The 12,739-nt window shown below is 31.2% G+C and overlaps 2 protein-coding genes across 2 annotated transcripts; both read left to right on the top strand.

Annotated features, from left to right (window-relative positions):
• Positions 1 to 591: 591 nt before the first annotated feature.
• LOC146938557 (ent-kaurene synthase-like 1) lies at positions 592 to 7,712 on the top strand. Its single transcript, XM_085752503.1, has 14 exons — positions 592 to 660; positions 1,319 to 1,374; positions 1,465 to 1,750; positions 2,036 to 2,216; positions 4,119 to 4,336; positions 4,428 to 4,548; positions 4,647 to 4,744; positions 4,853 to 5,076; positions 5,315 to 5,427; positions 5,492 to 5,590; positions 5,884 to 6,099; positions 6,207 to 6,348; positions 6,480 to 6,725; positions 6,983 to 7,712. Exons 1-14 carry the CDS (start codon positions 609 to 611, stop codon positions 7,310 to 7,312), a joined length of 2,382 nt encoding a protein of 793 aa, XP_085608629.1. The 5' UTR covers positions 592 to 608; the 3' UTR covers positions 7,313 to 7,712.
• A 1,223-nt stretch (positions 7,713 to 8,935) lies between these two features.
• On the top strand, positions 8,936 to 11,108 carry LOC146938558 (cytochrome P450 71D11-like). Its single transcript, XM_085752504.1, has 2 exons — positions 8,936 to 9,888; positions 10,302 to 11,108. The coding sequence occupies exons 1-2, from the start codon at positions 8,977 to 8,979 to the stop codon at positions 10,908 to 10,910; spliced, it is 1,521 nt and encodes a 506-aa protein (XP_085608630.1). The 5' UTR covers positions 8,936 to 8,976; the 3' UTR covers positions 10,911 to 11,108.
• Positions 11,109 to 12,739: the final 1,631 nt, after the last annotated feature.

The raw sequence follows: 12,739 nt of genomic DNA on the forward strand, positions 1-12,739 counted from the left end.
CATTTGTACAACTTTTTTTCTCTATACTCATTCAATATTTTATTTTATCTATACCTCTCTCTTCCTACCGCATCATCAGTGTAGAAATGACATCACTCTCTCTCATTTCTCTCTCTCTCTCAAGATATATACATCTAATGGAGTGTCTACCAAACATTTTCCTTGTTTATATTCTAATATATCTGAGATAAATGACTAAAATAAATATAACAACATATATATTAGAGGGTCAAATTGACATATGAATAAATTTTTTAAAGACTAAACATAACAACATAGATCAAAAGCAAACGGATCATAGTTGCAAAGACTAATAAAATAAAAATATTTTCATAGGAACTAAAAGCAAAAAAAATTTAAGACAGTTAATCTTGCAAGACAGTTCATCTTATATTAATCAACAATTCTAAACTTAATCAATGAAAGTTTGTCTCTTATTGTACATCAATGAAAGTTTGTCTCTTATTGTACATATATATCCCAATTTTATATCTATTCAATAACATATATACTACACTAAATATACAGTCAATTTGGAATTTTTTATGAAGTTTAAGGTTATAAAGACCGTACCATGTTCTGCTTGGAATTATTTACAACACAGCATCATGTCTCTTCCACACTTCAGCACTCATCTTCGTTGCATTTCTTCAACTTCAGGTTGAGCTCTCTTTTCTGCTTTACTCTTTTTTGATTACTATTTATTTCTTTTAGATTTTATTACTATTTTTGGAGGGAAATATTAGTGAAGGTTACAATGAACAATTGTTAGAGTGCTACTACACTATTCATAGAGTTAGTGTTTAAGAGATAAGAAGAAAAGGATAAACTAATTTTATTTTTAATTCTGCATTAAAAACGTTGAAAGAGGTTCAGTACAATTATATTTCTGTGTTGCCTTTATAATAACGTTTACGAGGAAGCGTTATTAAAGTAGCGTTATAAAAAACCAAAATTGCAGTAGTGAGTTTAGGAAAGTTCTTTCCAGCTCCTGCATTTCTCAAAATCAGCACAAAGTCTTGCCGGAAGAAACACGCACACAGAAGCAAGCTTCTGGTGGGCGGGGGGATGAACCGTGCCCGATAAGTATGCGCCAATAATCAACAATTTGCTCCTGCTTGCTAGGATAGTGTTGCAAAGGAAGTTTATCATCTGGTTTAATGCAGAAAATTCTCTGTAGACATTTTGCCAACAAATTTTGGCATGGCATTGTACTGCTTTCAATTTCTATTCCAATATATTTTATTGTTCTATATGCATAAGAAACAATTCATATCTTTTTATATAGGTTAATTTGACAGTTTTTACTTCATAACAGATTCTTCTATGAGTGCATCAGCTCTAAAGAAGAATTATAACAACTCTACAACTTTGGTATGACATGCATATTTTTGAGGTTTTTTCTTAAATATAATCTATTTTTTTATGTTAGGAAATCAAATATATGACTTTTATTCTTTTTAGAGTTTTGAAGACACCAAAGACAGAATCAAGAACATGTTCAATAAGGTTGAACTTTCAATTTCTTCATATGATACAGCATGGCTGGCAATGATTCCTTCTTCCACGTCACCTCAAGCCCCATATTTCCCTCAGTGCCTGAACTGGTTACTGGATAATCAACTCGTGGATGGCTCTTGGGGTCTTACCGATCGCCATCCATTGTTGATGAATGATTCTCTCTTGTCTACCTTAGCATGTATCCTTGCATTAAAGCAATGGAATATTTCTGAAGATAAGATAAATAAGGGTAATTTACTCGTCTCCTAGCCATCTTTATTTGTTTGTTGGGTTTATATTTTATAATATATTATTATACAATATTTCCTTTAATTTAATTCTTGTTCATTTGTTTTATAATATCTATATGATCTTAACTTATCTAGATTTTAGTTTCTACATTCATGTTGTATCTTTTAAATTAAAATTTGAGTTTAAAAAAAATTGTGTTGTTAAACTTCTGTCAATGTTAGTGACATTTGAAAATCTATTTATATTATAGTATAGATAGATGAGGATTCATGATATTTTGCAGGACTTGAATTCATTGAGTCAAATTTTGCTTTAATCAATGATGACAAGCAACACCATCCCATAGGATTTGATATACTTTTTCCTTCATTGATTGAATATGCACACACTTTGGGGATTAACATCGCAACTAGAGCTACAACCTTGGATGCAATGATCCAGAAGAGGGACAGAGAACTTCAAAGGTAGTATTTTTGTTGTCTTGTGTATGTTTCATGATCCTTTAAATAACATCCAGATTCTAAGAATTAAAAAGTAGATAGATTGTTGAGTATTGGGAGGATTGAGGAGAAAGGATGAAACTACACCTTGATAGGAAAATGGAAATCCCAAATAAAATCATATTTATAGTCTTATTTATAGTGCTAAGGAAGCACTAACCGTCTAACTAGTTTATGTAACTCTAACTGCAATTAATTGTTCCTAATCAACTGCCAACTAACACTACAACATAATTGAGATCTAGTAACACTAGAAAATATTACTAAATCATAAAAAATGTTACTGATTAGATTTAGTAACATTTGAACAATTGTTAGATAAAGTCCCGTTACTAAAGAGTTTTAGTTACATTTTATAATATTTTCCGTAACATTCAAAAAGTGTCGCAAAATGTTACCTTATTGTAACACTTTTTCTATCAGTTGTAACAATAAAAAAAATGTTACATTTATAATTTTTGAGAAGTTGAAAAAAGTGTCGCAAAACTTTATAGACGTAAAAAATGTGAATCTACCAAAAATTGTTACCGACTGAAATAGATTAAGAAAAGTTAATTATCTAGAAATCACACGAAATATTTTTACATGATCCAAGTAAATCACAATACTGCATTTGGATCAAAATTTAGATCTACAATTTTGGATAACAAGACAATGAAATAAGATATCCTAACTAAACCTACTAATAACGTTTTCCACCAAAATTTTCAACAAATAAAAAACACTAGCCATGAGGTATAAAAACAAAATAAAAGTAAACTTGAGGTATAAATGATTGAACCAAATCCGATAATCACTAAAAAATTGAGATAAAAAGATGGATCAGTATTTATCTTTACTAAAGATGAAGCATGCAACAAAATCCTATTGATTTTAGTGTTGCTACTTTCTAAACAGAGGAAGTTTGATTCCCAATGGAAAAGACATTACCATTTGTTATCAACTGCAAGCAATACTATTAGAGTTGCCATTGAAATAAAAATATATTTCAGACACAATATTGCTTATAAATCAGAAGTATTTATAAATTCAGCAGTATTTAACCCCTTCCCGGACCTTGCATATGCGGGAGCTTCAGTGCACCGGGTTGCCCTTTTTAATATTGCTTATAAATCAGAAGTATTTAACCCTTAACTAATAATCAGTGATGAGTTTTAAGTGGGAGCAAGTATAAATAAAACAATCGTGGAAACAAGACTTTTTAAACATCTTGGAACTTTGTAAAACATGTCATATTGCATGTGCATCTCTTTTGTTTTTTGTTTTATCCAAGAAAACAAAAGTGATGCATGTGATTCAATTGAATATGATGATTCCAATAAAATTCAGCAGAAAAGAGAACAGAGCAATATCTAGCCAATAATCAAATCAAATTTATGTTAAAAGTAGCCAAGTTGAGAAATACTATTGTATCTCATAACTTATCAACCTCACTCAATATGATAAACAAGCCTAAGATAAACCTGATCAAGTTTTAAGCATAAAGTAGCCTCAGCTTCAGATACTACATTTCCTTCAAAAGTATCAACTAGTCTGCAGTAAAAACAAAACATAAATATAGACATGCTACCTTAGTATGAGTATATTTTGACTTGCTCTCCTCTAGGCGTTTTGAAATATCCTTACGCGTCACGTGTTACAGCGGCATTGTTACTAAATGTCATTATTGTAGTAGTGTAATATTCGTAAATTTGAATTGATTGGAAGAAATCGAGTAAAAACATCTGGCTTGAACAATCGTTATCCAGAATTTACTTACCACATGCCGCCAATCGAACTCCCTTTCTCCCAGAAACCGAAGGGGTTCAAACTAAAACAAAAATCCTCCAAACTTACTTTTTTTATGTTGCATTTGTCTTAATATAGAGGCTTTGAATGCAATTCAGAAGGGCGGAAAGCATATCTAGCATATGTATCAGAAGGAATATTGAACTCAATAGACTTGAATACAATCATAAAGTATCAAAGAAAGAATGGATCTTTATTTAATTCACCTGCAACGACGGCAGCTGTTTTTCAGCGCTTAAACAATGCCGATTGTCTTAGTTACCTTCAATCAGTTCTACAAAAGTTTGGTAATGCAGGTACAATTTTAAACTTATTTATTCTCTAGATTGAACTTAGTTATTAACCTTTTGCGCATTGATTTAATTTTCCTTTTACAATAAATATCAGTTCCAACAGTTTATCCTCTAGATATATATGGCCGTCTCTATATGATTGATAGTCTTGAAAGATTGGGCATTGATCGTCATTTCGAAGAGGAAATTCAAAGTGTATTGGGTGAAACATACAGGTAATTAATAATACATTGAAGACACTCAAACATTTGTGCAATTATCTTTTTCATCAATTAGATCTCTCCACGCATTAATTTCTGAAAGAAAAAAACAGATATTGGCTACAAGGAGAAGAAAATATATTTTTAGACCCAACAACCTGTGCAATGGCATTTCGAATGTTGCGTCTCAATGGTTATGATGTATCTTCAGGTTGGATCATTTGTAAACAATTAAGTGCATGTTTAGAATTTCAGTTATTTAGAAAGGGAAAAAAAAAACTAAAAAAGCTGATTGTAAGTTGTGTACTTGTGTTTGCAGATCCATTTTATCAATATTCAGAAGATAAATTTGCCAATTCCTTGAAAGGGTATTTGAAGGATGTTAGTGCTGTTTTAGAGCTATATAAGGCTTCACAAGTCATTATACATCCTGATGAATCAATTTTGGTTAAACAAAGTTCTTGGACAAAACATTTTTTGGAGCAAGATTCTTCCGCTTACCAATTATACGCTGATAAACTTCGGATTTATATTGATAATGAGGTAGTTTATTGTCTCAATCTTTGATAATAACATATATACAATCAGTAGGTGTAAATCGCGGCCATGGCGTGGTGGATTTTTTTACAACATCCATAGACAATGTGTAAAGGGATGTCCATCATGGAGCCACACCATACGGCCATAGACCACAATGAAATGTTTATATTGCCGATAATAGCATCACTGTAGACAATATTACAATCTATCCTGAAAACTGCAATGTTCTTGCACATTATAGGTCAATGATGTTCTTAAATTTCCACAACATAAAAATTTGGAGCGTATGCTGAACAAGAGATCAGTAGAGCATTACAATGCAAACGAAACAAGGATTTTGAAAACATCATACAGGTGTGCCTTTATTTTCATTCCTCTCTTTTTTGTGGTCAAATTTTTTAATGTTTGTATGGCACAGATCTTGCAATCTTGCAAGCAAAGAAATTCTGAAGCTAGCAGTAGGAGACTTTAATCTCTGCCAATCAATACACAATCAAGAGTTGAAACAACTTGAAAGGTAAATATTTTTTTTTTATTTTTTTTAAAATCTACAAACTACATATGTCTCACTGGAAAATAATAAAGAAAAATTACTATCGTTTTTGTAGTGCAAACCATAACCAAAATTACCAAACAACTTTAACTTTATTGTTAAAGCTCTTGGTTTTAGTTTCAATTTTAAAGTAGCTTTTAGCTTTTAGTGCCGTAACCTGTACATGATTTGTTTTCTAGAAAGTTAATCCAATTATGTATCGTCGAGATAATGCCATTTACCGAGCTATATATATAACGGTTTTCTATCAAATGCAGGTGGATTATTGAAAATAGACTAGACAAATTAAACTTTGCAAGGCAGAAACAAGCATATTGTTACTTCTCCGGTGCAGCTACTCTTTTTTCCCCTGAACTATCTGATTCTCGCTTAGCTTGGGCAAAAAGTTCGGTGTTCGTAACAGTTGTTGATGATTTCTTTGATGTTGGGAGTTCTGAAGAAGAGCAATTGAACCTTATTCAACTATTTAAGAAGTAATATATTTCTATTCTTAGTTAAAGATGTCCATCTTTTGATTTCCTTTGCAATTCTATCTCAAATTTTCAGAACAATTAGTAATGCTGTCGAAATGGAACTGCAGGTGGGATGTAGATGTTGATACTGTTTCTTGCTCTGAGCCAGTTAAGATAATATTTTCTGCAATGCGTAGCACAATTTGTGAGTTTGGAGAGAAATCCGTCAAGCGGCAAGGACGCAATGTAACAGAAAATCTTATCAAGATTGTGAGATATTTCTTCCTCTTTCTTTGCAGTGGTTAAGTGGGATGAAATCTTTAAAATAAAAAAGGAAAATTAAATGACATGAAAATATACATTGTATCATGAACGCGTAATTGAATTTGTTTTCTTTGCAGTGGTTAAATGGGATGCAGTCTATGTTTATAGAAGCTGAGTGGTCAAGAACCAAGACCATCCCAACAATTGATGCTTATATGCAAAATGCATGTGAAACATTTGGCTTTGAACAAATTATTCTTCCAGCACTCTATCTTCTTGGACCTAAGCTTTCAGATGATGTTGCTACAAATAGGGAATTGAATTATATCTTAAAGACGACGAGTATATGCGGTCGTCTTCTGAATGATATTCAAACTTTTAAGGTATATAGCCCATTCATGTTCTGTTCCTGACAGTTAGCTTTATAGTCGTAAGAGTTTTATCTTGTAACATTCTCAAGGGACAAAGTTCAAATTCCTTCGTGACGGTCATAACATGTTCATTAGTGTCACTTTAATTAACAATCATTACCACTTTACCTTTTTCTTTTAATAGAAAAAAGTCCATTCCTGCTCTGTGATTCTATATTTGGTATTGAGTCTTGCATGGTGACTAATATTTTGTCTCTGCTGTTCTATAGAGAGAATTCGAGCAAGGGAAACTGAATGCAGTGACTTTGCATATGATTCATGGTAATGGAGTTGTTACTGTCGAAGACGCCATTGATAAGTTGAAGGGTGTTGTTGAGGAAAACAGAACGGAACTTCTGAGATTAGTTTTGCAGGAAAAAGGAAGCTTAGTTCCAAGGCCTTGCAAGGATTTGTTTTGGAAAATGATGAAAGCGTCGTATCTATTTTACGATGAGAATGATGAATTTACATTAAATGAGATGTACTCTACAGTTAATGCAGTAATGAAAGATCCAATCTTTCTTAATGAATTGTTGAGTAGTTCTAAGCAAACCTTCTGAAAAGCACTAGTGGCTGGTGTGATACTATAGTTCAATAGGTAATTACTGACGGACTGTTCTATCAATAATTACTGAGGGAATAATCCCTCTGTAATGCTTTGTCATAACTACCTCTCCATCACTAAGGGAAAAATCCGCCAGTAACATAATAACGCCAGTATTACTGAGGGATATGTTTTGTCATCAATCCGCCAGTAATATGTATTACCGAGGGATTTTTTACATCACTGAGGGTTTATTTTCGCCAGGAAAATGGAAAATTCTTGTAGTGATTGTTTTTGGCAAAAAAAAAAAAAAAAAAAAGAGGAGGGAAGTCTCTTCTTTTGTGTGTTTTGGTTTCATGATAAACAGTGGTCCATTTGTTTTAGTGAATGAATTAATTTTGAAGGGTTCTTTCTCATACTATGAATTCCAACGGTTCTTACTTTTATTTTATTTTTCACTAAATGTTTCTCATATGTTTACATTAATGTTTCATGGACACCCCAATGTCCAAGTATTGGATTCTCCTGTGACCACTATGCCCTAGAGGCCAATAAACAAACATCGAATCCAAGAATATTTTAGGCGTAATGCTTGATATTGCGACAACTTTTATCTTGAATGCTTCATGACTGCACAGTGTACAAGCTACCTTTTTTTCCACCAAATCCGGTATTGAGGTTATTGAATGGTTTAGCCACGTTCTATTAAAGCATAAATGCACTTCGTGGAATTTTCAGGATAGGAATTATCGCTGTATTAGCGCTCATGTTTTAGCTCGAGTATTCGGGAAAGAGTGAAATATTTTTTCTTATTTTTCTTTGTCTCAAATACTTTGTCCATTTTTTTTTTGGTTACAATACTTTGTCCATTTTATAATATCAATACAATATTTATTATTTTTTTCCAATAATATATCCTTATTTATTGCATTTCAATCATCTATAACTATTCCACTAACTATAATTAACAACGGTGTTTTGGTAAATAATACACATTTTACCATTAAGATCAACATTATTAATCATTTCATAAATAACCGTATAAAACTTAAACGTGACACCTAATATGAGACGGATGGAGTATGAGTAAGAGTCTCACATTATTAAGCACTTTATATGTGAGAAAACCTAAAAATCCATGGTGTAAGGTTTTGGATTAAAATGTAGTCTACTCACTGATATGATTGTTCAAAGCGCATAATGTGGTTTTCTTGGGTCTCCCTCGTGACTTATATCTTGAAATTAATTCGTTGACTTGGTTGATGTTTAATTGTGACCAACTCAATAATTCATTAAAAAATGTGTGTTTACGAGTGTATTAATATATCAATAAAAAGTGTATCGATAATGTTTTCCACTGAGATTCAATCATATCTTAAAATGTAATTAAAAACAGGTGAAAATATATCATTCATATCTTAAAATGTAATTAAAGACAGGTGAAAATATATCATAAAATAATATTATGTAATAGATAGGTGAAATATAGTTAAAAATATGTCTGTATAATTTTATTTTTTTAACAATATTGTCGCTACATAGTTATAGTACAAAAGAAAAATTCAGAGCACAATATAAAATACAAGGAATCACTTGTTTCAATGTGTATATATATGTGAGCATAGAATTGATGTTCTTCACTAAACTAGAAAAATTCTCTTGTTTCGTTTTCATCTACATATGGATCTTCAAACAATTTTCCCGTTCACCCTTTTTTCCATTTTCCTCCTCTCCATCATTGTGACACTAAAACTAAAGAAAAAGATCAAGAAAACTGACTCAATTCCAAATATACCACCAGGGCCATGGAAGCTACCAATCATAGGAAACATTCATAATCTTATTGGCTCCCCACCACATAGAAAATTGAGAGAATTGTCAAAAAAATATGGTCCTATAATGCATCTTCAACTTGGTGAAGTTTTCTATATTGTTGTTTCCTCGGCAAAATATGCTAAGGAAATAATGAAAACACATGATGTTATATTTGCATCAAGGCCTTATACACTGACCGGAGAGATATTGCTTTATGATTCAACAAATATTGCTTTTGCACCATATGGTGATTATTGGAGACAACTTAGAAAGATTTGTACCGTTGAACTTTTAAGTATAAAACGTGTTCAATCTCTTTGGCCAGTAAGAGAACAAGAGATTAATAATCTTGTCAGAAGGATTGCTTCGGAAGAAGGAAGAGTTGTCAATCTTTCACAACAAGTTGTGTCAATGATGTTTTCAATCACTTCAAGAGCGGCATTTGGCAAAAAATACATGGAGCAAGATGAGTTCGTATCGACTGTAAGAGATGTTTTGCAACTAGCTGGAGGCTTCTACATTGGTGACTTGTTTCCTTCGGCGAAATGGCTTCAAAATCTTACTGGGATGCGTCCTAGGCTTGAGAAGCTGCATGAAAAAATTGATAGCATACTTCAGCTGATCATCAATGACCATAAAGAAAAAAAATCAAGAAGTAAAGATGATTTAGTTGAAGGAGAGGAAGATTTGATTGATGTTCTCTTGAAGTTTGAGGATGTTAGCAGCAAAGATCTGGATTTTTCCTTAACTAAGAGAAATATCAAGGCTATAATCGTTGTAAGCATTATATCTCTATCGAAATCATATTCTTGTGAATAATTGTTTCCTTGCGTAAATGTTTCATAAATTGTTTATACTAATTTAGGGTTTGTTTGGAAGAGTGTATGGATATAACCTTTGTTATATCGCTAATAGTTTATTTTCATAAGCTCTCCAGAATAGCATATGAAAATAGCTTGTAGATTGTACAAAAATAATTTGACTTTTTAACTTTATCTATTGTTACAGAAAGTAACTTATGCATAAGCAGGTATATGATAAGTGTTTATGCTATAGACATCTAATTAAATTGTTTATCCAAACAGAGCTTTGTAGTCTATAGCATGAAATTGAGTAGAACTTTGTTCGATGCGGCCTGAATATATTTGAAGTTTGCACCAATTAAATTTTATATGGTTTATACTATTCAGGATGTTTTCATTGCTGGTAGTGAAACATCAGCAAGTACAATAAACTGGACAATGGCTGAAATGATGAAGGATCCAAGAGTATTAAAGAAAGCACAAACTGAAGTTAGAGTGATATTCAGAAAAAGAGGAAAAGTTGATGAATCGTGTATTGATGAGTTAAAATACTTGAAAGCAATCATCAAAGAGGTATTAAGATTACACCCTCCCGGTCCTCTTTTAATTCCAAGGGAAAGTGGACAAGCTTGTGAGATTGATGGTTATCACATACCAATCAAAAGTAGGGTTATAATCAATGCTTGGGCAATTGGAATGGATCCAAAATATTGGACTGATCCAGATAAGTTTTATCCTGAAAGGTTTATTGATAGTTCTGTTGATTTCAAAGGAACTAATTTTGAGTACATTCCATTTGGTGCTGGAAGGAGAATTTGTCCAGGGATGAATTATGGTATGGCAAATGTTGAATTGGCCCTTGCTTTGTTATTGTATCACTTTGATTGGAAGCTTCCAAATGGAATGAAAAATGAAGATTTGGATATGACTGAGCTATTTGGAGCAGCTGTTGTAAGAAAAGATGATATGTACTTGATTCCAATCATTTATGAGTAGTGCTGAAAAATTACATGTTTCCATTCCATGAAAAAAAAATTAGAAATAATTTTGTAAACTCTTGCTGGTGACTCAAACTTCACTTATCCTTCTTTGTTTCTAAAAGAACTTCAACTCGTGCATAGGATTTGTAATTGTAATTTATTTTTATTAGATGGATAAACAGTGGAGAAAGAAAATAATGTTCAAAAGATTAAACTAATTTTGTAATAAATAATCCATTTTATATAGTTGTATCCAAACAAATTATATTTTTTTGTTAAAAAAAGTTATTTTTATTACGGTAAACAAAAGTGATTAAAATAAAAGTGATTTTGATATAAAATAATTTAGAGATTATTTTATAACGATTTTATGAAAAATGAGAATCTATTTTGTGTTTGTTTACTCTAATAAAAATCATTTTTTTTATACAAAAAAAAAATCACTTTTTTTAAAAAATAATTTAGTTTGTTTGGATATAGCTATATAAAATCGATTTTTTGTTACAAAATTAGTTAAATCTTTTGATCCATGTTTTCTCTCTCCTCTAAAAAATTCTATTTTTTGAGAAGATGCTCCTAGCAATTTCTCATTTGAAGCTGTTTTTAGATTTTTCTAGATTAAAAAAACCGTAACAAGATGATACATTACTCTTAAAAGTGATTATTATTTTGTTAAACAGTGATTATTTTTTAAAGGCTATAACAAACAGGCTCTTCCTAAAAAAAAAAAAAAAAAACAGGCTCTAAATCAAAACTCAACCGAAATTGAACAAAAGCGATAGTTCAGAAGCTCAAATGTATCTATAAAAAACAATTGTTCTTAATAAAACCAAGACAATTAGACTGTCAAATATATTTTAAAAAGGCTAAATTACATAAGGGTCCTTTAAGTTTGAGGTTTTTAATAGATTGGTTTTTTAAGTTATTTTAGTCACACATAAGTCTTTTAAGTTTTAGCTTTGTAATAGATTGATCATTTAAGTTATTTTGGTCATATAGAAGTCCTTTAAGTTTGTAAACGTTTTCAATTTAGTCCTTCTGTTAACCAAACATTACAACAACGATGATGTGGCAGCATGACTAAATAAAAAACGTTTACAAACTTAAAGGATTATTTGTGCCAAAAATAACTTAAAGAACAAATATGTTACAAACCTCAAACTTAAAGGATTTATGTGTGACCAAAATAAGATCAATCAGTTACAAACCTCAAACTTAAAGGATCATCGATGTAATTTAGCCTTTTAAAAATTAATAAGAAATGCCCTTAGACAAGTCAAAAACCCAAGATGCTATTTTCCCGTTTTAGATAGTCAAGCCAAGATGCTATTTTGTATTTTGTCTCTAATAATTTTTTGAGCAAATCGAGCAAGATGCTATTTTGTATTTTGTCTCTAATAATTTTTTTAGCAAATTGAGATTTGTCGTTTTTTGTCTATAATAATGTTTTGAGCAAATTGAGATTTGTCGTTTTTGTCTTGAAATTTTTCCTCACAAGAGCGTTAATCATGTGATTTGATTAGCTTATCCCTGTTTCTAATAAAAAAATTAGCTTATGTGTTCAAGTATCAAAAATTGCTGAAGAGTGTTAGGTTAAGCAATATATATATATATATATATATATATAGGGTTTTGCTAGAAGACACCTTTTGTGAAGGTGTCTTTTAGCAAGTTACTCTATGAGCATTTGCGAAAAGACACCAACTTACTTTTATGAAGGTGTCTTTTAGCAAAGTTATAACTAAAAAGTGAAAATCACACCTTGAGGTGTGACTTGCTAAAAGACACCACCAAAGGGTGGCTTGTAGCAAGACCCTATATATATATATATATATATATATATAT

Source organism: Medicago sativa, chromosome 3 (assembly GCF_051527215.1).
Source record: "Medicago sativa cultivar Bolivia chromosome 3, Bolivia_mono, whole genome shotgun sequence".
NCBI lineage: Eukaryota > Viridiplantae > Streptophyta > Magnoliopsida > Fabales > Fabaceae > Medicago > Medicago sativa.

Bases quoted from the DNA above. Each gene is read 5' to 3' on its own strand.
- LOC146938558 (XM_085752504.1), top strand. From the start codon at position 8,977: ATGGATCTTCAAACAATTTTCCCGTTCACCCTTTTTTCCATTTTCCTC. The intron at 9,889-10,301 runs GTAAGCATTATA...TATACTATTCAG, and splicing joins ATATCAAGGCTATAATCGTT to GATGTTTTCATTGCTGGTAG.
- LOC146938557 (XM_085752503.1), top strand. From the start codon at position 609: ATGTCTCTTCCACACTTCAGCACTCATCTTCGTTGCATTTCTTCAACT. The intron at 5,591-5,883 runs GTAAATATTTTT...TATCAAATGCAG, and splicing joins GAGTTGAAACAACTTGAAAG to GTGGATTATTGAAAATAGAC. The intron at 6,726-6,982 runs GTATATAGCCCA...GCTGTTCTATAG, and splicing joins ATGATATTCAAACTTTTAAG to AGAGAATTCGAGCAAGGGAA.